The sequence below is a fragment of the Cupressus sempervirens genome, chromosome 4 (assembly GCF_028749045.1).
Source record: "Cupressus sempervirens isolate cs-2001-9-10 chromosome 4, ASM2874904v1, whole genome shotgun sequence".
Taxonomy (NCBI): domain Eukaryota; kingdom Viridiplantae; phylum Streptophyta; class Pinopsida; order Cupressales; family Cupressaceae; genus Cupressus; species Cupressus sempervirens.
This window is the reverse complement of record NC_143121.1, coordinates 633,821,455-633,848,897: the sequence shown is the minus strand read 5'-3', so window position 1 is coordinate 633,848,897 and position 27,443 is coordinate 633,821,455. Positions and strand designations below refer to the sequence as shown.

The 27,443-nt window shown below is 34.1% G+C and overlaps 1 protein-coding gene across 1 annotated transcript; it reads right to left on the bottom strand.

The window, feature by feature from the left end:
• Positions 1–24,516: 24,516 nt before the first annotated feature.
• Positions 24,517–26,582, bottom strand: LOC149562834 (glutathione S-transferase U7-like). Its single transcript, XM_089826286.1, has 2 exons — positions 26,133–26,582; positions 24,517–25,070 (listed from the first exon to the last, which is right to left on the bottom strand). Exons 1-2 carry the CDS (start codon positions 26,442–26,444, stop codon positions 24,705–24,707), a joined length of 678 nt encoding a protein of 225 aa, XP_089682412.1. The 5' UTR covers positions 26,445–26,582; the 3' UTR covers positions 24,517–24,704.
• Between the last annotated feature and the right edge of the window lie 861 nt (positions 26,583–27,443).

Below are 27,443 nucleotides of genomic sequence, written 5' to 3'. Positions count from 1 at the left end.
GATTCTATTAATCTAGATATGGAAGATACTTTAGATGATGAACATGTTAGTAGTGATGAAGAATTAATTGATATGGATCATGATTTACCTAACATGCTTTCTACACAACTTACACTCACTTCTAGAATGAGCATAGTGACTCTCAATTTCCTTTCTTAGAGCTGGATGTGAGTTTTACTCTGATGGATGTCATTCCTCTCACGAGTCACCATCCTTTCCCTAGAATTTCTAACCAAGATGGGGTGCACACACAAAATGGTTGATGTGGAATTCATTTACAATGGTAGTCTTTGTGTTCTTGTTCTATGTTTTCTCATGTGTTGTATTTTTTCTATATGTTCTGATTTGATTGCTTTAAACAATCCTTGTTGCTTTGTTGAGCACAAGAGGATAAAGTGATCATCCTATCCTATATACTCTTCTATTTGTATATATTTTCTTCTATATGTTTCACTTGTGCTATTGTTTGTACCAATGATCTTGTATAGTTTTCTTGGTTGCTTATGATATGATAGCACCAATTCTTTTTGGTCTCTATGTTATTAGCTGAAAAAAGATTCTTCTTCATAACTGTTACATGTATTTTCCTCCATTGTGTTGTAGTTCTACTTCCTTTGGGGAATGACGATATTTTATACTCGATATTATCATATGATCATACTAACCCTAGAATAATAGATCCCTTCATGTTCTTTTTTTTAATGTTCTCATTTCCCTTGATACATTTCTCTTCTCAAGGGTGTCTCATAGTGGAAACATTCTTGAATGGATGCATGTAAGCTTCCATTAAAACTATTACTCCTATTAAGGTGTTTGCAATTTTTTTAATGTAGGGGCATACACTCTGCTCATCCTTTGACCATGAAGTTGTAAATATGGATTATGTGTATAGCTGGGAGTACCTCATCCTTAAGTGCTTGGTATGATTTCTAAGTTATTCCAAAATCTATGCATTTTCACTTCATGTTTGCCTCTCTCTCTCTCTCTCTCTCTCTCTCTCTCTCTCTCTCTCTCTCTCTCTCTCTCTCTCTCTCTCTCTCTCTCTCTCTCTCTCCTCTCTAATTTATTAGAACTAATGTTAGATCTAGGAGGCTTGGTCTCTTTGGATCTCTCTCTAAATTATTGATAGTTTGGGAGGCCTGATTCTATCCTTTTGACCCTTCTTTTGACAATTGATAGTCTGGGAAGCCTAGTGTTGTTTTGATCCCTTAAGGACACACACATCCTTATGTCTGGGTTTCTTTTTTTATTCTTCTTTTTGGGAAATGGAGTTCCCTTGAAGTTGTATCCTTTGATGGACTAACTAGCATGTTACACACACTTGCTAGACCACTTGGTTCATCTTTCAATGAGTTAACTAACATGCCACACACACTTGCTAGATTGTTCAATCCCATCCTCTTTTGCAGAGACCTTGACCCCTTTATTTTCTTCCCCCTTTCTTGTGTTGTTCACAATAAGACACAAAAATTGTATTGGGTGAATAAGTACACCCTTTTGTAGTGCTTATCTCTCTTATTGTGATTTCAAGTGTAATGAAAACTCAAGTCTCTTGGGGGCTTGATGATTTATTTGTCTCCTAGATCATAATAAGTTCGACTCTTTTCTCTTGATCTACTTTACCATGAGTGTGACTTAATTACCTCATACACTTACTAAAGTGGGGGCTAAATGTACCATCTTAAGATGGACATACTTTCCTTTTAAGACCATTTAGCACCCTTTTCTATAATTCCTTTCTTGGACCATGGATGAACCTATGCTCAGTACCTTCTTTTCCCTATTTTCTTCCACTTTCTTCTCTATTCCTTCTAGTGATTGCCTAAGCTCTCTCTATGGATATCCCATCCTGACCTCTGGGACTAGGTCAACCTGAGTCAACCTAGATTGGACTAGCTCAACATAGGTTCACCTTATCTAGGTCAAGATTGACTAGGCCAACCTTGTCCCCAGATATTGCAGAGCTCAAGGCCCAAAAAGCCTTGGGGGTTTAATTGGTTTAACTCCATTCTCCAATTGGCTTGCATTATTTTCTCACCTAAAAAATAATAGATAAGGAGGCTTGGAGGCTTCTTATTCATAACATAAAATAACATGAAATCCAACTCCATCTCTTAATCTCAAGAATTCATATCCTTTTGAAGACAATAAATCTATTCAAGGAGTTCAAGCATTCAAGCAAGGGAGATTTCTATTAAGCATTGAAGGATCCTTTGTGGGTATTTCCTCTTCATGATCTAGATTATTGTTGGCCACCAAGGGAAGAGATCTTCATTGAAGCATTTGTTATCTTCTACATTGATGTACACTTACATCCATGGAACCATGATTGGATTATTGTAGACTCGTTGCAAATTATGGAGATATCCTACATTCCTATACCTAATTTAAGATCTACAACACAATACAAAACAATATCCTTGTTCACAAGGGTCTTAAGAAAGGTGAATCCTAACATTTATCTTGTTTTCAGTCATTCACATTTATATTTTTCATTTACAAGGTTGATTCCTCAATCCAAGGCTTGACCAAGGCAAGCCCTCATCAAGTAAACAAAAAAAATACCTCATTTTCTATGTGTAGGAGTGATATAACATAATTTTGTAAGGAAACTCAAGTGTGGAAACAACTTCCTACACTAATCCCTTAAGGAAAGTATTGTGCAAATTCTTTCAAATCCTTACAATTTTAGATTAGATATTATGTAAACAATAATATTGTAGCCAACCATGAATACAAAAAATAGATAGAGAAATAATAACACATAAACACAAAGATATGCCGATGGAGAAAAACTTTTCAGTAAAACAACCTCACCATCCAAAACTTGCACAATGTATTATCTTCAACTCAAAGGTTACAACACACTTGCAATGCAAGATCTTTTAGGACACGGAAGACTTATCTAGTAGCAACCAACAATACAATACTCACTCACTCCCTCCAGTATCTACAACCCTCAAAGTGCTTATATAATGTGCTTTTTATTATTAGGGTATCTTCCAAAGATAGCTCTTACGCATCATAGGAATCCGTCATAACTATTTTAGTCATGATTTCCTTACACACAATTAAATCTTCCAAAGATAGTTCTTATGTGCCATAGGAATCCATCATAACCATTTTTAGTCATGATCTCCTTACACACAATTAAATATTCCAAAGATAGCTCTTACACATCATAGGAATCCATCATAATTCAAGATGCCAACACATGCAAGTGGAGTGACACATCAACATGCCAACTAGACATGTACACTCACACTTAATTACATTATTTGCAAAAAATACATTTACAAAACAAATAATAAGAATAGGAATTATCCAAGGTTAAGACACCTTATTCCTAACATTCTCTCACTTGTCAAACACCTTGTAAGAGCACTCATAGACTCTGAACACCATCTGAACTTCTTTGTGCCCACTAGTTTCATCAATGCATTTGCAACATTCTTTATAGTATCTACCTTCTCTAAATTTACCTTTCCATCTTCCACCATATCTTTCACAAAGTGAAACTACACATCAATGTGTTTCATTTTGGCATGGAGAGTTGGATTCTTTGCAAGGAAAATAGTACTCTAACTGTCACAACAAATATTTTTTGCATTGACATCAATATTAGAACACAATCTCCTAAGCCAAATGGCTTCTTTACAAGCATGAGTAGCAGCCATGTACTCAGCTTCTGCAGTGGACAAAGCAACCACAAGTTGTCACTTACTCATCCAACTAATGGCACCACCAACATAGTGAACACATAAGCATTGGTGGATCTCCTACTATCAATATCACTTGCCCAATCTGAATCCACAAACCCGTGAATAGAAACTGAATGCAGAGCTCTAGAAGAGTCACCATGATAAAAAATGGAGTAATTTGATGCACCCCTCAAATATTTGAATACTCACTTAACTACATCCCAATGTACCCATCCAAGATTAGCCATAAATTGGATCAGAACTCCCACTACTTAGGCAATGTCTGGTCTAGTACAAACCATAGAATACATAAGACTACCAACTACACTAGCATAAGGTACTCTACTTATGTCCTCCACCTCACTAGGAGATTTTGGACAATCATCTACAGATAACTTTGTTTCAATAGAAACAAGAACACACAATGGTTTACAATTTGCCATGCTGAACCTTTCCAACATAGACTTCACATACTTACTTTGACTCAACCAAAGTTTTCTGTTGGACCTATCTCTACTAATTTTCATACCCAAGATGTACCTTTCTGCCCCAAGATCTTTCATCTCAAACTATGCTAACAATTGATATTTAAAATTAGAAATCATATGCTTACCCTTCCCAAATAGCAACATATCATCAACATATAATGCAACGATAAGAAGGCGATCATTTTCAACTCCAAAGTAAACACAATGATTTGATTTCAATCTTACAAATCCAATTGACAACACAAGGGCATCAAACTTAAGGTACCACATTATAGGAGATTGTTTCAAACCATGTAGAGACTTCTTTAATTTGCAAACCAAAGATTCTTTACCTTTAACAATGTAGTGCTCAGGCTGTGACATATAAATCTCTTCCTCCAAATCACCATGAAGGAAAGTTTCGTTCACATCCATCTGTTCTATCTCTAAATCATATGATGTAGCAAGAGATAAAAAAAATCTAGTGGATGTTAACTTTGCAGTAGGAGAGAATATTTCACCATAATCTATTCCCTCTACCTATGAATACCCCTTCGCAACCATTCTAGCTTTGTACATTTGAACACTACCATCTGCACATAATTTCTTCTTGAACACCCATTTGCTACCAACAGGTTTTTGTCCTTTAGGCAATGATACAAGGTCCCAAGTTTTTTTTTTATCCAATGAAGCCATCTCATCATCCATGGCCTCAATATAGGAACCTACATCTTCCATATCCAAATCCTCTTTCATAGATCTAGGGTCATTAGTGTTAGTAATCAAAGCAAAGGCACAACTGGAATCTAACATAGAATAACCAAACCTTTCTGGCTACTTTCTTACTCATGTGGATCTCCTCAAGGGCTGAGGTTGAGGTTGTTTTCCTCTTCTTCTGAACTATCAGAGCTACTAGAGCTCTCCTCATCATTAGACCCAACATGGTCTTTCTGTTTAGTCTTCTCAGGGGTAGGAGACAACTGAACAATATCTTCTTTCTTCTCTTTTTCGTTTGGTTGTAGCACAATAGGAGAAGATGTTAGCTCTCTAAAAATAACATTTTTTCCATACAACACCTTACTAGTCATAGGGTCCCAAAGTTTGTATCCTTTCATACCAACACTATATCTGACAAAAATACATTTGATAGCTTTATTTTCCAACTTAGATCTTTTCTCCTTTGGAACATGTGCATAAGCTTCACAATGAAAAACATGAAGATGTCTAATTGAAGGCTTCTTACCATACCACACCTCCATGGGTGTCTTAACAAAAAGAGTTGATGTAGGAGATCTATTAACTAGATAGCAAGTAGTGGCCATAGCTTCAGCCCAAAACTTTTGTTCAAGACTAGTTCCACTAAGCATACTCCTAGCCTTCTCCATCAATGTCTTGTTTATTCTTTCTACAACTCCATTTTGTTGTGGGGTATATGGAGTTGTCTTATGCCTCTCGATACCTCATTCTTTATAGAATTGTTCGAACTCTACTGAGAAAAACTCACCACCATTGTCAATTCTCACACACTTAATCTTCTACTAGTCTGCTTCTCTATAGGGCTTTAAATTCCTTAAACCGACTAAAGACTTGTGTCTTACTTTTCAGGAAATAAATCCATGTCCTTTTACTATAATCATCTATGAAAGATACAAAAAATATAGACTTGGAGATTGAAGGAACTTTTACAGGACCAAATACATCAGAATGAATAAGATCCAAAACATCAAAAGATCTGTGAGAACTAGAGTAAAATTGAACATGATTTTGTTTACCATAGACACAATGTTCACAAAAGTTGAACTCAAGATTACAGTCATTTAACCCCTCAAAGAGGTTCTTTCTTTTCAGGGTTCTAAGAACCTTCTCACCAATGTGGCCAAATCTCATATGCCACAACATTGTCTTTTCTATAGGAAGCTTTACTTCCAATGTGTTTGCACCCTTAGGTACACATGTTGCACTACCATCAGAACCAATAACCATGGTCTTCTTTACTGCTTGTTCAGATGGTGGGGATGAAATGATAGTTGTTGTCTTCTTTGAAACAAAAGAACTATTGCACTAAGAAATGCATGCATCAAGTTGAAACAGAGTACCTCTCCTAGTACCCTTAGCAAGCACCATAGCTCCTCTCATCATCTTACATCCATCTTTAGAAAAAACAACTTGCACACATACATCATTCAACATACTTATAGATAATAGGTTTTGTGCTAAACCAGGGATGTGCATTACCCAATTGATCCCCTTTACTCGTCCATTGGGGAATCTGATAGTGACCCATCCTCATCCAACTATATTTAGGTGAGAATCATCACCCAAGTACACCTTTCCACCATAAAAAACTTCATATTTTGAGAACCAACTTCAATGAGAAGTCTTTTGGAAAGAAGCACTCGAGTCTATCAACCACACATCATCAGATGCATGTGCTACCAAGGCTGCAATGAAAGCATTGCCATCTTCTTGAGATTTTTCTAAACTTGAATATGAGGCCTTCTTCTTTTTCTTTGGCTCTTTATAGTATTTAAGGAAGTGCCCAGTCTTATCACAGCTCTAGCATTTTGCCTTGGACTTTCCAGTAGTCTTTGATTTTCCACAGGATTTGGATCTACCCTTTCCAAACTTGTTGTCATTTTTCTTGCCTATGTCGTTGGATCTACCATGAATAACAAGATCTTCCTTAGTTGAATCTGATGACTTTCTCATTGTCTCCTCAGATAATAATGAAGACACCACATCATCCACTTTGAAAGCGACTAAAGTACTTCCAAGAGCCATCACAAGATGGTCCCATGAATCCGACAAGAAACATAACAAAGTCATACATCGATCCTCCTCTTCTATCTTAACACCAGATGATGTCAACTGGGCAATTAGTAAATTAAAAGCATTTATATGATCTATAATACATCCTCCTTCCTCCATTCTTAGAGAATACAACTTCTTTCTCAGGAACAACTTGTTTGCTAGAGATTTGGCTTGATATGTAGACCCAAGCCATGTCCACAAATTGTTTGTGGTCTTCTCATCAAGAACATTCAAGAGGACTGAATCAACTAGACAGAGTCTAATAAGACCCTTAGCTTTCTGATCCTTGAGCTCCCAATCTGCTTGAGATATTGTTGTGGGTCTCACATCAAGTGAAGTCACCTCCTATAGATCACGATATTCAAGCAAGTCTTCCATCTTGAGTTTCCAAAACTTGAAATTATTGCCATTAAATTTCTCCACCTCCATTTTTTCATATGATGAACTAGCCATCTCAATCTACAAATAAGATTTAGAATGCTCTACACAAAACTCCCACTCAAACTTGAGATTAGCTCAAAAAACCCTACCCAACAACCAGAATCAAAAGTTGATCAAGCTCTGATACCACTTGTAAGGAAACTTAGGTGCAGAAACAACTTCCTACACTAATCCCTTAAGGAAAGTATTGTGCAAATTCTTTCAAATCCTTACAATTTTAGATTAGATATTATGTAAACAATAATATTGTTGCCAACCATGAATACAAAAAACAGATAGAGAAATAATAACATATAAACACAAATATATGTCAGTGGGGAAAAATCTTTCGGTAAAACAACTCCACCCCTCCAAAACTTGCACAATGTATTATCTTCAACTCAAAGGTTACAACACACTTGTAGTGCAAGCTCTTTTAGGACACATAAGACTTATCTAATAGCAACCAACAATACACTACTCACTCACTCCCTCCACTATCTATAGCCCTCAAATTGCTTATATAATGCGCTTTCCATTGTTAGGGCATCTTCTAAAGATAGCTCTTACGCGTCATCGGAATCCATCATAACTATTTCAGTCATGATTTCCTTACACACAATTAAATCTTCCAAAGATAGTTCTTAGGCATCATAGGAATCCGTCATAACCATTTTCAGTCATGACCTCCTTACACACAATTAAATATTCCAAAGATAGCTCTTATGCATCATAGGAATTTGTCATAATTCAATATGCCGACACATGCAAGTGGAGTGACACATCAACATACCAACTAGATATGTACACTCACACTTAATTACATTATTTACAAAAAATACATTTACAAAACAAATAATAATAATAGGAATTATCCAAGGTTGAGACACCTTATTCCTAACAAATTTTGCATGTGGATCTTGAAATAACTGCTCAATAGCTTCTTAGAGAAGTTGGTTCAAATTTTCTATAGTGCCCCTAGACCACACCAACTCCATAGGAATCCATCCTTCCAAGTTGACCTGGTCCCTGCTACTTTTATGGATGAACAATATTTGGGTTTTGTTCTTTTCATCATTTCTCTTAGGAATTTGTAGTCGAATATTTAGAAACAAGCTCAAATCCATGACTATCAGAGCCAAAACAAATCTTCTACTACATATTCCAAGGCAAGTCTTTTATATTGTATTTCTTTTCATATCTTTAACTCTAGATTCACATCTTAATTGGGCTAATTGTACACACTTAGCATCTAGATCTACATTATTTAAGCAATTAGTTCAATTCTGTGTACACATTATCCTATAAGGGTCAAAGAGTGTATTTCATTGTATTGCATTCAAAATTGGTACCGTTTCCACTTTGGGTCCTAGCTAATCTAATATGGGTTATAAAGTGGAATCGTATTTGGAAATTTCCCTCTTTCCCTCACATACATATTAGAATGGCTTAGCAGCTCAAAAAGTGAAGATCTACAATCCTATTAAAATGTCTCCCTTTTCCCCTAAACACTTCTTACATGTGTGAATGTAGCCCTCTACGTCATAATTTATTCTTGGGGTATGTGAAAAAATTTAAAATCTTCTTTAAATTTCTTATCAATTTCTATATATGCCTTTGTTGAGGCAATTGTGAAATCTCCAAAATTAAGTCTTCTAGGCATAAAAGTCTTTTTATGGAAGCTTCCTCCAAAATGTTTAGTGCTTGAAACACTCAATTGTCTCACAATTTCTTAATAAGCCACTCTATTAGGAACAACATTTGGCAACATGTAGGGGGCTCCTTCTAACCCATAGATTTGTAAACAAGTGAAATCCTAATAGATGTGTCAATCTCCCTAGTTATGACTCACAATATTTCTCTTATCAAAATCTTTAGGCCTTAGGAATGCCTTAACTTCTTTAGAAATAGATTTATCACTGGGAATACCAAACATTTGGTAGATTGGTTTTACAACTCACTCTTCAAACTTAATATAATTTGATTGTGGATATCAAGAATCCCACAAAGAAGTCCACAATTGCACCAGTCTTTCTTCTCCATCTTTTTTCTTAAGATTGAGTCTCAATTATTTTTTGCAACATGACCCTTTTGTCTCCAAAAGATAGGACAAAATGCATCAAAAAAGAATAATATTTGAAACTAGGGTATTCTTTATCCCTAAGGTTCAAAAAACCCTCATGTAACCTCTCTACAAGATAAGCTACATAGTCAAAAGGTCTTGGTTCATACATTTAAATGTTCATTTCCAAAACCATAAGAACTTCATAAGATTAGGTACTTCAATTCCTCCTAATTGCCCACAAGATATGTAAGTAATTTGCAAGTAATGATGAAACAAATTCATACTACAAGGTGGCCCATCCTATGTTGTGAGTTTACCAGATTCACTTTTATGAACATTTAGTTCCAACTAGTGTAAGCGGTATCCATTCTATGATAGTCTTTTTCTAACTCCACAAATGCCAAGGGTTTGTTGTGTCTGGGATCTAGGTTAAAAAATTTCTCTACATTCTCTACATAAAATTTAATAAGTACATTTCCCTCATGATCACAAATGCATCTTTTTGTTGATTTGTAATTCCTTACCAAAAATCTAATACTGAATTCACAAAGACATTTGAGACAAATAACTTACCCAAACTTATCTCCCATGTATTGTGTAGTGGCACCTCCTCATTTCTCCTCAAATAATGGAATAGAAACACCTCATATCCTTTGACTTTATTCCATACATCCACAACTTCCTTGTACTTATCCTTCAATTGGTCACTTTTGGTAAATGTTGCTTTGACCTTCTTGATTTTGGACTGGGGCTTGCATTTGGTCTATCATGTCCCGATTTAGCCAAAACAAGAGCACTATTCTCTTTTTTAGATTTCTTCCCCTTTGATTATGTTATCTTTGTGGGCTTTCACTTCCCATAAAAACCATATGCCTCCATTTTTATGCGATTGTAATTCCCTAAAAGCTTTCTTGCAATTTCTCTCTATTCGCGAGCTGAGCTTGTTTCTACAAAAATCCATGTTTTTATTTTCTCAATTTTATGAAAAATGCACCAAAGTAATTACTAAAATATATCCACAGACTTTCCCTGTTTGATCTTTAGGTTTTCTTGATGCAAGCATTAAATAGGAACCATTAGCTTCAATTTTGAAATTTGAAATGATAGGACAATAGTTCTCCATTGGCCTAACTTTTTTGACACGTAATGTTTTTTTGGCACCATTGGTATATCTTTCTCCAAAAAAGCATTGTCATCATAAAATCGACATAGGTGACATTGATGATTCTATGGAGAATTGGCCAACTTGAAATAGTAATACACTAATGGTGAGAGCTATACCAATGAGAATTTATTGGTCTAGTTTTCTCATCGACATATGCTTCTAAGACACCAATATGTATGACTCCATTTATTTCCTCCTTCAACATTTCATTGGTCGATCACCCTCCTTTTCATTTATTAGTTCAGTGTATGTTATCTTGCTAACCCCATTGGGTGTCAAAATGACTAGAAATCCTTTACTCTGATAGTGTATGTTACTTTGTTGATCAATATATTTCCATAGGTCATTCCAATAAATTTATCAAGCATCAAGGAAAGACAAAATGACTTTTGACAATAAACATGTCCACCTACAAAATTTATAAAAAATCATACATGTAGATACATACATACATACATAAGCTAAAAATCTAGGATAAACTAAATGATTTGTGAGGAGGAAAGGGTTCAATTTATAGGCAATTGGATGAGGAGGAGATAAGTGATGATGATCTATAATTGTGTGAGGTGTGAGATAGACTTGAATTGACTAAGATAGGTGGAAGAGATGGACTTCTATGTTTAGAAGTGGATGAGGAAGATGTGTCATGAGAGTGGACTTGGGCTTGAGTCAAAGGGAATAAATCATGCCTTAATTTGTGCAAGTGATCTGGAGAGGGATTTTAGACATGGAAGAGGAGGTGATGTATTTTAGTTAAGGTGGGTGAAGTGGCTTAGTTGTTTGGATGACGTGGGAGGTGGATGGATGTGATGTCCTTGCTTTGACATATAATTTTACATTAAATAAATATTATATACAAAGTTTATAATATTATAATTATACTAAGATGAAAATATAAATTATTATATATCATAATAATATAATTCTAAATATTATATAAATGCACGCACACATACGCACACACACACACACACACACACACACACACACATAAAATAAGATATTAATGTCATAAATAATTAATATATATTTGTATGACAATAATACATGATATTATATCTTTATTATATATTAAAATAATATAATATATAATTATATACTATCATAATATATAGTCATATATATATTTGTAATATGATTCTTTTATTAATATAATTAATGAAAGGGCATGACTCTTAGAAATATGCCTATAAATATAGGTTACTAAATAATGAAATGCATCAGATGAGAACATTATTACGAAATGGATACAAAAATAGAAGGAAAATTCAAAATGTCCTAAAGCGGGACATTACAAGTGGTATCAGAGCTTAGATCCTGCTAGCTGTGAAATGGCTATTAAAGCTACAAGAATTTGTGATAATTAGAATTAAGAACAAGTAAGATTAAAATTGCACAAAATCATTTTTCCAGAACACATCTGTGCGTTTCAACTGCCTGTGCAACATTATATAAAAAAATACATGGTGTATGTAAGCCTCGTGAGAGAAAAATAACACAGAAAAACGTTAACTTATTGTATGGGATCGTTCGGATAAGAAATACTAAGGAGAAATGAAGGGCCGTACAAGCTATGCTTTGGTAAATATAATTGATTGCGATGATAGGATCCCTCTTGGAAACCTCAAATTTCTGCAATAACTAGTGATTGAGCACTAATTAATCCATAATGACTGAAAGCATACAATCATTTAGAACGTTTGCAAGCTCCAGTCGAAGCATCTGCAAATGCCTTCTTACAAAGAATTAAACCATACAATGAAAGAAGAGCCAGTCACCAAACTACATTAAATAATTCAACTTTTCCAATGGCGTTTTTCACAAGCTGCAGCTGTCACTATTATTATTGTCCGAGGTTGCAGTGAAAAAGAATGATTCTTGTTCTTGTGTTTGAATGGGACTGCGAGAGTCACTGTAATTCGAGATGGGTGCTAGCTGAAAACTCCAGGGCGAGATCGATAGATTATTGAAAAAAAAGTACAGGAAGGCGTCGATGTTTTTGACAGTATATGGAACATGGTGTATGATACGGAAAATGAAAATTAGAAGGAGAAATTTGAGGTAGATCTGAAGAAGGAAATTTAAGAAGCAAATGAAATGAAACCAAATTGAAGAACTTGGACAAACCGATTGACTCAAATTCTAATGATTTCTCCAATGCCTTAAAAAGTGCGAGTATAATTATAAGTATTAGAAAGAATATTGGAAAAGAATAGTAAAATAATAAGAGTGCAAGTCATAGAGAAATGACATAATACTTTAACATTGCAGAATATAAATTCAAAGGTTTCAGTCTGTTATCAGAAAAGCACAGCCTGTGAACATAAGTATATTGTCTCTTATCAGGTATGCACAGATAAACAACAATTCTTGTTAGGGATTAGGCATCATTAGGACGAACTAAATCATGAGTTGTACGAAATACCAATTGGTGACATGGAGGGCATATTGATCTTTGGTTAGAAGTCAGTGAATATGGATAGGAGAACATTGCAAACATGCCACCTGAGATATCTGACGTGAATCAATGTTGAAGGCATTGGATAAAGAACGTGAAACACAACATATTCAAAGGTTCATCAAAATAATATAGAAAGGGAAGCAAAGACTATAATCAAAATGGTGACATGGACTTCCTTGACCCGTAACCTATCAATAGGCCACCCTCTTCATATTACGTGAAGTATAGATCATCAACACATTTAAGGGAAATAGAAGTCATCGAAAAGTGGTGAAAGATACTGAGTCAAATAGAGTAGAAGGCCCGACCACCAAAGATGGTGTAGTACAATCCCCAAAGATCTTGACTGGAAGGACTCGTCTTGCCCTCAAATTTGAAGGATGACAAGATTCAATTTTAAGGCATTTCATTCTCTGAGATAGTTGAAAAAGAAAAAGAAAAAGAAAAAAAAAGGAAGAATAAAATATCCAACTAGAGAAGATATCAAGTGGTGAATCAAATTACCTCCTAAGTAGACCACCTTGATGGATGTCACTGGCTGCCATCAAGGCCAAGAGGGCCAAAGTTCTGCTCTTGGACTTAGGTAGGATATTTAAGGAGAATAAGATTACCTCTTAAGCAGACCACCTTGATGGATTTCACTAGCTGCATTCAAGGCCAAGAGGGCCAAAGTTCCGCTCTTGGGCTTAGGCAGGAAGAATAAGATTGCCATCTAAGTAGACCACCTTGATGGATGTCAATGGTTGCCATCAATGCTAGGAGGGCCAAAGTTCCGCTCCTAGGCTTAGATTGATTAAGACTTGATATCATGTCAACTCTATTCAGTTAAGAATTTTCCAAGTAGACCACCTTGATGGATGTCAATGGCTGCCATTAAGGCCAAAGTTTCGCTCTTGGGCTTAGTAGGATATTGGTTTAGAACTAATTTATCATGATTGAACTCTTCTTTGGAGCTATTATATACATGTACATGCTAATAATTGTTTGTGTTGCAGGATCTATGATCAAAAGATGTATTGGGGAACTATATGCTATAAATCATTCCCTCTACTTCATTGCAAAAAAATCACAAAGAATGTATGATATCTCTGCATCGTGTTTGCTTCATGTCTTCATTTGTCTACACCGTGTTTGCTTTGTGTTTTCATTCATTAAGATGTATATTTTATAAAAAATTTAGGACTTTTGTATGCAAATATGTTTGTATCTGTGAAGGAGTTGTGTATGAATAATTTTGCTTGAGGACAAGCAAATTTGAGAGGGGAGCACTGTGATGTCCCCATTTTGACATATAATTTTACATTAAATAAATATTATATACAAAGTTTATAATATTAAAATAATTGATAATGTATATAAAATATTATAATTATACTAAGATGAAAATATAAATTATTATATATCATAATAATATAATTCTAAATATTATATAAATGCACGCACACACGCACACACATATATTATATATTTATATATAATAAGATATTAATGTCATAAATACTTAGTATATATCTATATGACAATAGGATATGATATTATATCTTTATTATATATTAAAATAATATAATATATAATTATATACTATCATAATATATAATCATATATATTTATAATATGATTCTTTTATTAATATAATTAATGAAAGGGCATGACTCTTAGAAATATGTCTATAAATATAGGTTACTAAATAATGAAATGCATCAGATAAGAACATTATTATGAAATGGATACAAAAATAGAAAGAAAATCCAAAATGTCCTAAAGCAGGACATTACAATGGATTTGTTAGAAAAATGGTTGGTGGGCGAGCTTAAATAAATAAATAATTTAATTAAAAGGGGAATTATTGGTGTTTAATGAAATAAATGAACTATTTAATTAGAAGAGGAATTATTAGTGCATGCGATTTAATTAAATATATGAATTAATTAATTAAAAGAAGAATTATTTGTGCATGAGATTTAATTAAATGAATGAATGATTTAATTAAAATAAAAATTATTGGTGCATGAGATTTAATTATATAAATGAATTTTTTAATTGAAAGAGAAATTATTGATGCATGAGTTGACTTTGGATAACCAAGGATGAGTTTGTGGTTGAAGGGATTTAATTAATTAAAAAGATAGAGGTTTTGGAGATTAAATTAAATGGGTTTTACATGTATTTAATTTAATAGAGAAAGATGGATTTTATTAATAAATTCGACTATTGGTTGTCTGTTAATTTATTAACTAGGCTATAATTAATTAATTAATTAGGGGATAATGCTAAAATAATTTAATATTTAATATTTAATTACAACATGCTTTAGAAGATGACTAAATTTGATTACGAATTTATGTGGTCAAATTTATATGTCTAATATATACTCCAACCAAGGTTTCTTCATATCGTTCAAAGCACATCCTTACCAAATATTTGCAATCATAAAACGAAAATAGATCATGTTTCATGAAAATTCCCAAATAGTACCCTACTATTTCCATTAATCTATATCTCTGAACTCCAATGGCATGGATGGAAGAGAGACCCAAAATGGGTAAAAATGTGGATCACTTAGATTTGGATTGAAGATCTAAGTGAACAAACCTACCCCAACCATAAACAATGATTTACACTTATTGATATGGTCTATTTCCTCTCTCCCTACAAAAATAGAAATAAAAAACCCCATCCCTTCCTTTATATAGAAGGCTTCTACAATGCCCTCCCAATTTTCCTTAACACAAATAAAAAATATTTCCATTGTTAGGTTGAAAATGCCAAAACTTACCAACTAGGGGACGCTTCTTTAGATCCAAAGTTTGTCCACAACATTTCTTTTGTAAACACATTCTTATGTTCCTCTTCATAAACCTCTTTAAACCGATCTATTATCTTGTTTTTATTTAAATTCTTATCTTTGATATGATCCATTCCATTGGGGTTTGGTTTTCCTCCAACATCTCTCCCCTTTATTCCACATATTTTTTATGCAACCTTTCCATTTTTTCCTCCATCTAGATTTTTCCATTTGGGTACCAATTTGGTTTGAAAGGAGCTCCTCTAATGTCAATGCTATTCAGGAACGTGACATGGGCCAAATTAGAAGCAACCATGTGCATCTCTATAAGCCCTAAATAAACTTCCTTGATTTCCATTCCATGACAATCTGTAATAAAACATTGTCGAATCCTTTCTTTGAAACCCTTGTCTCTTTAACTCCCCTCTCCTCACATGTGCCATCCACAATTTTTTATTTGGGATGTCACATATTATTGATAATTCTGTAACTATCTCTTACGAACAAGTAATTAACACAACAAAACTTACAAATTATAATTCTTAGAAATAACTCTGTACTAGTCATAGTTGTTCCTAGGATGAATGCGGTTGTGCTAATATAAAATCAATCAAATGAATCCAATTTTAAGCCCTTGACCATCCAAATAACTAAAGTTTACATTGAACCAATAAAATTAAAATACATACAACAACGTATTGCTTTCAAACTATTATTCCTTATGGGCTTAAAGTCATATTGTATAACTCATCTTTCAACTAGCTAATAAATATTGGTTTTTTTTTTTTTTTTTTTTTTTTTAAGACTGCAGGAATCGAGTGCAGCACAGCCCCCCCTATAAACTGCAGTGCGCCGGGTAAACTTTTTAACGTGACCGGTAGCGCTGGCGCGACACGCCCATCGGTACCACGGGGACAGGGGAGACTAGAACTCGTGACCAACCCCTTGCAACAGGGAAGATTTAGCCAACCGAGCTAGGGCCCCCGCCCAGCTAATAAATATTGTTTTAATACAATACTGAAAACACATTTTTTTTTGTGACAAAAACAAGATTCTTTTTTAACTCTCTTTTATCTATTTAAAAAAAATCTAGTTCTTTATTTGCATTATATTAACACATTTATTATATTTAAATAAGTAAAAATATTTTTATATAATATTGAACATTACTGTCACAATTAACAATAAAAATGTGATTATAAAGCAATTTCACCATATATCAAGATACATTTTTCAAACTTAATTTACAACTTTTATTTAAAATGATATATAAAATGGAAGGATAAATATCAATATTCTAACTTTACCTACAAGGAGAGTTTGATTAAGAAAGTTTTAAAATTAGGAGGAGATAATTATACCTATGAAGATCTAAAAAGAGACTTATTAAAGATAGAAGGTGATGATAAAAATGAGGAAACTCTACAGCCAATCAATGCATTTCTAGAGATTATGCAAGATAAGGATTCCTAGGAAATTGAGATTAGGAGGTTTACATCTACAGAGGATAGAGCCACAAATGACCACCTAAACATTGTAGAGCAGTTAATACATGAGTTGGAAAGCGAAGAAATGGATGGTAAAGAAGGTAATCAATTCAAAATTTCTTTAAGTGCACATAAGAATATAGAATAGCTGGGTATCCAAATGAATCAGGAAGGAGTTAAATCCCCTAAATATGGCAAGGTGAAATCTAAAAGAGGTAGAAAATCCCTCAAGGAACTCAGAGAAGTAGATGGTCAGGCCAAAGAGTAGCAAAAGATCAATCAACTATTTAACTCAGGGAAGGGGAAGATCATTCTCAAGGAACTATGAAGATCACTACTTGGAATGCTAGGGGCTTAAATGCACCCAACAAGAAAAGACTACTAAAACAAAATTCAAAACTATTCGTATCTAAAATATTCTAATTCAGGAAAATAAGTTAGATAAAGAAGCGAGAACCAAGTTAGAAAAGAAAATAGGGAGCTGGAATACCATATTACATGAATCTAAAGGGGCTTTTGGAGGTTTAGGTTTCATATGAAACCCTAAGAAAGTCACTTTGGAAATTTTAAACTCCAATAACAATTGGGTAAGTAGTAGAGTCAAAAGCACCAAATCTAACCTTTAGTTTATTTTGGTGAATGTATATGGTCCAACCTATAATATAGACAAGAAATGCTTATGGGATAAAATCACTTTATTCATTAGTAGTCATAAGAATGATCTAATCCTTCTAGGAGGAGACTTTAATACCATATTAAATATTGATGAAAAAGTGGGAGGTATTCAGTGAGCCTCTCAAGCTTCTAAAGACTTCAAACATTGGTGCAATACCAATAATTTGATTGATATCCCGCTTAATAATGGAAAATATACATGGAGCAATAAAAGGAAGGACTTTGCACATATTGTTGAGAAGCTGGACAGGTTTTTCCTCAAAGGTGAATCGAGTGGAATTAATACTAACATCCAATCCTTAATCCTGCCAATAGTTGGATCTGATCACTTTTCGGTTAGATTAGTTCTTTCAGAACCTTCTAAACTAGCTAGAAACCCATTCAAGTGCGAAAAAATGTGGTTTTTAGACTCAAATTTTCTAGAACACGTTAAAGATTGGTGGAATCTAGGTAGCTTCAAAGGATCTAAAATGTATATCTTTGTCTAAAAAATGAAAATGCTTAAAGAAAATATTCTTAAATGGAACAAAGATCATTTCAATAACATCTTTAAAGAAAAACTAGAAATTGAGGAAAGATTGAAAGAACTAAATATAGAAGTAATCAAGAAAGGTATGAATAATGATAACTATCTGTTGGAAAAGTAATTACTCGCCAAATAAGAAAACATATTGGCTAAGGAGGAAGTTTTCTGGAGACAAAAGTCAAGAGAAAAATGGCTAGATGAAGAGATCACAACACAAAGTTCTTCCATAACTCCACTCTCCTTAATAGAGCTAAAAGCAAAATAGTTAAAATTAAAGATCAACTAGGTACTACTACTGAGGATCTGGTTAAAATATCAAAAATCTTAGTTAATCAATTTAAGAATATATTAAATAATTATGACTACTCCAACAAGACAACCCAATCAAAAATGTTGGAAGGCATTCCTAAAGTATTATCATCTGAGGACAACAAACTATTAAATAAGTCCATCACCTTGGATGATGTCAAATTGGTAGTATTTGATATGAACCCTGACATATCGCCAGGTCTTGATGGTTTCCAGACATTTTTCTATCAGAAATGCTAGGATATCTTGGGTGAAGACCTCTGGAAAGCTATTGAAGCTTCTACAAATGGCGGCTCGCTGCGGTCTGAAATTAACCACACCTTTCTTACTTTGATTCCCAAGAAAGAGGACCACGAAAATCTAGAGGATTTTAGACCTATTGCCTTATGTAATACTATATATAAAATTTTAGCTAAAATTTTAGCAAATAGACTTAAACAAATTCTTCCAAAAAATATTTCTGAAGAACAAACCGGGTCTATTCTAGGTAGGTCAATCCTAGATGGTATTCTTATTATACAAGAAACAATCCATTTAGCATACAAGAATAAAAGGGCAAGCATGTTCATGAAATTAGATATCCAAAAGGCATATGACATGGTGGATTGGAGGTTCCTATGTAAAACCCTTGAAGCTTTTGGTTTTTCGTGCCAATGGATCAACCTCATTTATCAATGTATCTCAACCACTAAGATCTCCATCCTTCTAAATGGCACCCCAGAGGGCTTCTTCGAAACCTCAAGAGGGATCAGACAAGGAAACCCCCTTTCTCCATTCCTATTTATCATTATGGTAGAAGCCTTCGGTAGAACACTCACCAAGGCTTACAATAAAGGGGATATCAAGGGTATTACTATTATAGATAATATCCTTAATATTACTTATCAACAATTTGCAGATGATACTATTCTGCCAAGTGAAAGCTCTCCAAAGGAGGCTTTGAACATCAGGCCTATCATTCGATTATATATGGCAGCCCTAGGTCAAAAAGTAAATGCAGGAAAATCTAAAATCTTCTTCATTAACACAAAACCAAAATTAGAAAAGAAAATATGTCATATCATGGGTTATAAGAGGGGTGAATTTCCATGCAAGTACTTGGGAATTGATTTGGAAAAAGCAAGCCAATCCAACAAGGTATGGCAAAATATTTGGGACAGATTAGAGACTAAGATAGGTGGATGGAAGGATAAATGGCTCTCAAAAGCGGGCAAAATTACCAAGATTAAATATGTCCTGTCTGCCATCCCTAGTTATCTTTTATCCTATCTCCCGCTACCCTAAGAACACCAATAAGAAGTTGGAAATGATTCTTAGAAGCTTCCTTTGGAATAATGATGAGGATTCTAATAATCTTGCACTCATAAGGTGGGATAACATTTGTAAACCTAAGGACTCTAGAGGCTTAGGCATTAAAAACTTACTTTGGCAAAACAAAGCATTTGGGGCCAAACTAATATGGCGTCTCTTCATTGAAAGTAGTAGCAAATGGGTTAAAATTATATATTGTAAGTATCTTAATGCAATGGACCCCTTGTCCATTTTTAGGATGAAGACTCTCCCTAAAGGATAAGAGAGTTGAGATTTTATTGTTAGATGCAGACCCCTCATTAGTAAATATCTCATGTGGGATACTAGTAAAGGAGGTGAAGCTTTATTCTAGGAGGACTCATGGACGAACTTCCTCCTATAGACAGCTTGGAGATTCTTGTAGAGCTCAAAGAGAAGTTAATCTCCTTATGGGGTTGCAAGGTCAGTAATTATAAGACTAAGATCTCAACAAACAGTACTACTTGTTGGGTGTGGAAATCTTTGGAAGATATAGATTTGTAACCCAAGGCAAAAGAGAAATATGAAAAGATCATCAAAAGTAGAAAAATCAAACAAGTAGAGAGGAATGATAAACTAATTTGGCAACATCTAAAGATATAAAGTATAGTGTTAAAAATGGATATAAAACTCTTATTAACTCCCAAAATTGGGATGAAGGGGATCTCCCACTCAATCTGTGTTGGGACCTGTCTTGTCTGCCAAAGCATGGGTTCTTTTTATGGTTGGCATACCAAAATAGGATCCTCACCGCTGACAGATTCAGAAAACTGGGATATGAAGGTCCTTCTAGATGTGTGTTATGTAGACAAAATAGTGAAGATACAAATCACATCTTATTTAGTTGCCCTTACACCCAACATTCTTGGGATTAGCTCAGACACATGTTGCGTTGGCATGCCCCTTTGCCAAACTCTCTAGTGGATCTTCTTAAAAGCTGGCCTACTAATATTTGTAGAGGTGTTTATAATAGAATTTGGAATATTTGCCCATCTATCCTCATGTGGGAGGTATGGAAGGAAAGAAATAGAAGATTGTTTAGGGACTAGGTAATGCAACCAGAAGAGATTGTTAAAAAGATAGAAGCAACCATAGTCGGGACACTAAATTCCCACCTCAAGAAGTCTCAGAAAGAAGAAGGATCATTCTCATGTTGGGATGGCTTCATCAAGAAAAATTGGACTAATCTCATTAACCCCCTGCTCATTTATAAAATGAAGAACAAGGAGGCAAGGGAAAATTCTAGATGGATTCCCCCTCCAATTGGATGGTCTAAGTTAAATTTTGATAGTTCCTCTAGAGGCAACCCGGGCTTAGCAAGCATCGGTTGCATTATTACTAACGAATCAGGCAATTGGATAGCTAAAAGGGCTAAATCTATTAATCCTACTACTAATAACTTAGTTGAGCTTGAAGCTCTGCAAGGAGGGCTTCAACTCTGCCAAGAACTAGAACTATCCAAAATTATCATTGAAGAAGATTCCCAAATCGTATTAAATGCTATAAGGAAGAGAGCTACATCCAATTGGGTTTTGAACTCAAAATTAGAAGAGGTTCTTTATATTCTAGATAGGTTTGAAGACACTCAGATTCATCATATCTTTTGGGAAGGCAATAAGAAGGCTGGCCTGTTGGAGAATCAGGGGGCTAATGGTAAAACTTACTTGGTTATCCGAGATAGGTAATATCACCTTAAATTTTTTTCAAGGGTTCCAAAGTTGATTTCTTTCTTCTCCCTTACTTTTCTAAGATTGTTTTCCTTACAATTCTCTTATTGTTTTTTCCTCCCCTTTAAACACTTGGTAGGTTAGTATTTTGGGGTTTGGAGTTTTAATTGTTTGGTCATATCTTTAGTTTTGTCTAGTTATTGTTATGTTGCCCTCTTTTTTTCCTTGATTATCACTTGGGCTTAGTTGTTAGCCCCTTTATGTGAACCCTTGTGTGGCTTTTAGCACTATCTTTTCATGATTACTTTATTATTTATCTTCTCTGATTTTCATCATCAGTTGGCCTTGGCCTCCCTCGTGATTTTGTCTTACTGGCATCATCTATGTATGATGTCATTGCCTCCAGGTGCTTCTAGGTCCTTCCACGTTTGGCCTTCTATTTTATCCCTATTGTTGTTTTCCTTCCCTGGCATTGTGAGCTTTTCCTTTTGAGATGGATTCAAATATTTGTCGCTTTCATACCTCAAAGGTGAGGACAATGACATTCTAGGGTAATGTTAAGCCAGAAAGATGGAGTAGAGTTTTGAAGCTTGTCAATGATATGACTAGGATAGCAGTCATTCGGGCCATCGGTGAAGGTTCTTTCAACTATTGTTATACATGGTGGACCAACAATGACATTATTGGGACATTTATTGGCTGTTTGGCCAGAGCCAAGGTGGAGTCATGGGCTATGATCAAGCTTTGTTGTAATATTTTTGACCTAGTATGGCGAAAGGGATTGGAAGAAGCCATCAGTAGCATTGATGATAAATTCAAAATCCCCCTCCTGGGAAAGTACATGTCACACTCACCAAGCAGTTTGGAATTGGAGGTAGCTTATCAATGCCCTCCTCTACTCATCCGCGAGAACTTGGCCTTCTACAAGGAATAGCCACGAATGGAGTCCATCATACAGTTCCTCCTTTGGTGGAGAGGGATTGTCAAAGACGACAACAAAGATTGGTTGAGGAACTACCTTAATATTTTTAATGCCTACATCCATTCGGGGGTGATTTTGGATAACATAGAGGCTTTGAATTTCTACACTCCAGACACAGAGAAGTCTAGCAAGGAGAAGAAAGAGTTTGAATTCCCACCATTCTTCTAGCCGAAGAAGCCTAACGATATTTTAGAGATCATCATGGTTTATTGAAAGTAAGTAGGCTCTCATTTGCTGTGTTGTGTCTTCTCTTGCTAGGTTGGGTGTGGGTTTCCCTTGTTTTTATTCCCTGTTCTCTCCATGGCTATGTGTTAGTTCTTTCTCTTGTTTGCTCTCTGTTTTTCTCCTTCCTTTTTGTATCTACCTTAATGTATAGCTTGGAAGGATTTTTTTCTTGGCTTCAACTTTTTTCTTGGTTCCTTTTTGTATCATTTGCTCTTAGGGTTTTGCTTTCTTTCGTATCCTTTCAACATGTAATTATCTTATATATATAGATGGTTTACAAATTTGTGGTTTCGTTCTCTCAATTTATTGGTCTCTATCAATCTCTGTTGATGGTGAGGTTCTACTCTTTCCTTCTGCAATAAACAACTAAGAAGTTTTTTAAGTATAACGAAGGTAATGAGTTTAGCTTTCAGTAATTGCTAAATGAATCAAAATTTTTGAAGTTATATTATTCACTGTTAATTTAAGTTTAGCAAATCTCAATATTATAGATGATGAAGAAGCCCTATTCAATCCTTTTCCTTTCCTAAGTAGAGTTGTTACTCTGTAGGCTATAGCATTGCCAGCTTGGGAAGAACTAGTTTCTAAATAAATTTAATAAAAGAGTTTAGTATCTTTCCTAACGAGATCAGTGTTAATAATAGGGCTCTGGCTAAGGCATTCTGCTCAGTAGCCTCTACATGATAATGTTCTGCACTAACTTCTCTATGGTTTCCAAAAGATAAATTAAAACATAGTCTTAGAAGGTTTTCAATTATATTCGAACTTATTAATGCTAGGACTAAAGTTTTTCAAGATTTAGACAAGTTTTAATCAATTATGGAATGATTTTTCCTTTAATTAGGTTGCAAAGCTTGGCAATATCCAACCAGGGATGTTGATTATATAGTTTCCTTAGGAAGAATACTAACCATATCCTCTTAGCAATCTATTGTTTAAGCAGATCAGTAAGGCATGTGTGAAACAGATATTTCAAGAAAGTAGCAATGCTCATAGAAAGCTAATGCTCTGGCTAGAGGGGTTCTCTTGGATCAAGAACTTATCTAAAGTTGACTAATTAGAATAGATTAAATGTAGAATAGGACTAATGTCTGCTATTTTGTAATAAATTTTGAATTTTAAACTGAGGTATGCCCCTTTTATTTTGTAAAAATAAAGGATTTAGGTCCTAGGCAAGATTGGAGGTTTTCTTCTCCGTTCTTTCCTACCAGTGCCTTTTGAAAGGAGATACTCTATTGTATTTATTTTTATTTAATTAATATAATCAAAGACTTCAACCGTTTACCGATTTAAAAAAATCATAAAATTTTATTATTTTAAAAAATTAAACAAATTAAAATCAGATATAGATATCAACAAGTGATATTTATTAACATAAATTTAAAATTTGAACTAAAGAATTTGCACATTCAACTATTGCATCAATATTTTGAGATCTATCAAGTTAGATAATATTAAATTAAAAATAACTAACTTAATATCTAATTAAGATAAAGAAATAAGTTAATTCAAAACATAAAAACACAACAATGGGTTTTAGATAGACAAATAAGTCCACTGTCCATATACTAGTAACTAAATTATCAAGTCTATATTATTAGATAAAGAAAGATGCTTGAATTGATGCAACTAACACCACAGGGTTTTAGCATACTCCATCAATTTACTGTCATCTTGAAGCGTTGACTTCACCAATTCATTTGCAAGCAAATTCTGAATCCATCTGTGCAAGTGTGGACTTTTGTCTCTCTCAGGTAAATTGAATCCCAAGAGCTCTCTAGTGGGATTAAACCATGGAATAGATGGGGCAAAAAAGACATCCATGTACTTGAGATTTCCTTCATGATATAAACACCCTCTCTTCTCTAGTTCTTCCAACCCTCGCTCCAGAGTCAATCCTATTTCAGTGTAGTCCTCCCCCATCTTTTTCATCACTACCTCCTCTTCTTCACTCTTAAACTTATGCTTGAAAGCTTCCCTCATTATCCCCGTGAACTGCAACATCAAAATACCTAGTAAATGTTAAATATAAAAAAAGGTTTTTAGTTTTAGTTAAATAAAAGTAAGTTTTTGAGACTGGTATACTTTCAAATCGAATCTATCGCAATGAGTGATATCAGATTTTTACAATCTATTATAAATATTATATAAATTTTTAGATTTGATTGTGTATATATTTTTATCATCAATGTTTCAGATCACATCACAATGAAAGATAGTAAGAGATGTGTAAAAACTGAGTCATATGTATTTTTAGTATCAACGTTTTAAATCACACTCGGTGATCTATCATTAGAATGAAAGATAGCAAAAATGTGTAAAAAGTGAGTTGTAAAAAAGTTAATGCTAAAAATACATGCACAATCGAATCCAAAAACCTCTCCAAATTATCCAGTTATCAGAGTGAATTATCCTGAACTACATTTATATTAACAGTGATTAGCTTCAAGATTTAATTGTGTTAAAATTTTTAACATCAACATTTCAGATCACATTCTGTACTCCATCATCAAGATTTATTGTTTTTGTAACATCGAACTAATCTACCTAAATTATTTTTGATTTAATGTCAAATATTGTCCATCTATTCGAATGCACTCCCCTAAATTACTTAAATTGTGCTAAATATCACTCTGAATATCAAAACACCCTTGGCAATCGAAATACAAAATTCAAAATACCCCTTGGCAAAACTAATGATTTCATCCAAACACAGACGATAAAATACAGAAGTCAAAGAGTTCTTACTATCTAGTCTTCCCATTTTACTGTTTAGTAACTCCATTTTTTATGCTGAAAGACTAAATTTCATTACTGTTATCAGCAGTACAAAGAAACAGTCCATATTTCAGATATCTATTTGATCTATAGGTAAATACAGATCAAACCCATCTCTACATAATTGGCAATAATAAGAAACGGTTCGTCACATATCTATATGATTTGTAGATTTATAGATCCAGCCTATCATTTTCACAGAATCAAGCAGCTCATAAAAAAAAAATTCAATCTACTCGAACTGAATTTAACAAAAACAGAACAGATAAATTTGCTGACCTTTTTATCAATGAAGTCGGACCAGAAACGCAGGAGATAACGGTCATATGGATGGTGGGGCAGCAGGCGAGGCTCCGTAGGCCACGTCTCATCTATGTATTCGATTATCAAACGAGATTCGCAGATGGATTTGCCATTGTGGACAAGAACAGGGACTTTCTTGTACACCGGATTGCTGCTCAGTAAATGCTCGCTCTTATTAAAAATGTCTTCTTCAACGTAGTCAAATTGAATGCCTTTGGCTCTGAGAGCAAGCTCTACTCTCTTGCTGAATCCGCTTGCCCAGAACCCAATTAATCTCACCTCCTCCATTTTCGTTTTGTTTTGTTGGACAAGCTTTCTCTGCAAAACAGCTTATATAGCCAACATCCAACCATGGATTAAAGAATATAAGTTTGACTGGTTTTAGTATCTTGGAGCGCAAGAATTACAGTGTCTTGCGCCGGAAGAAAAGCGTGTAGTTTAAAAAATAATGTCTGGAAAAGTGCGTCATTTTAAAAAACGTCCAGAAAAGTGTGCCATTTTGAGAAATACTGTCTTGGATGGGTACCACTTCATTTTTTTTGGTTTTTTAATTGGATGTCCTCATTAAGAGTGATTTTAGTAGCGTGCATTTAATTAATTATTTTTTATTTGAAGATTTTGATTGGAGTTCATACTTGTGTTGGGTCAAATATATGTTAGGTATAATATAGTGGTGCACTAGAATATTTCATGTTTCTATATTTCGAAAAAACTATTCATTTGGTGTCATATCAGTATACTATGAAACATAATAATATAGTGCACAACTATATTACTCTTATCATTTTTTGGGATAATTTTGGACACCTTCACAATAACACATGCTGATGTGGCATCATATTTGATCATATGGACTCGAAATTTAAGAAGGGGACTTGACAAATAAACTGCTGTAAAGAATTGATAGTAATCTGAAATATCCACATAAGATTTTGACAAGTTAGGGTAAGTATGCACAAGCCCCTCTCTACCAAAGAACATTAGTTTATAATGTAAGGTAGTCCAATACATATAATAGGTGGACAAAATGAATTTCTTTAGTAATCAATTTGAAATGACATGTAATACTTACCTCTAAAAAGATTCTTTAAAATTTTAAGACCCTCTATTATTTAATACAACCATAATTATGACTTGGTGCATAACTTACTTCCTTTGAAACTACTTTGAACATTGCAACAAATAAACAGATTGATGTAACATTATATTTGACTTCATCAAACTTCAATATATTTTTTTATAATAAAAAATAAATTTTATAAAACTAAACATAAAAAACATTTTCAT

Coding starts and splice junctions, on each gene's coding strand:
- LOC149562834 (XM_089826286.1), bottom strand. CDS start 26,444: ATGGAGGAGGTGAGATTAATTGGGTTCTGGGCAAGCGGATTCAGCAAG. Junction 25,071..26,132: donor CCGACTTCATTGATAAAAAG/GTCAGCAAATTT, acceptor TTGATGTTGCAG/TTCACGGGGATAATGAGGGA.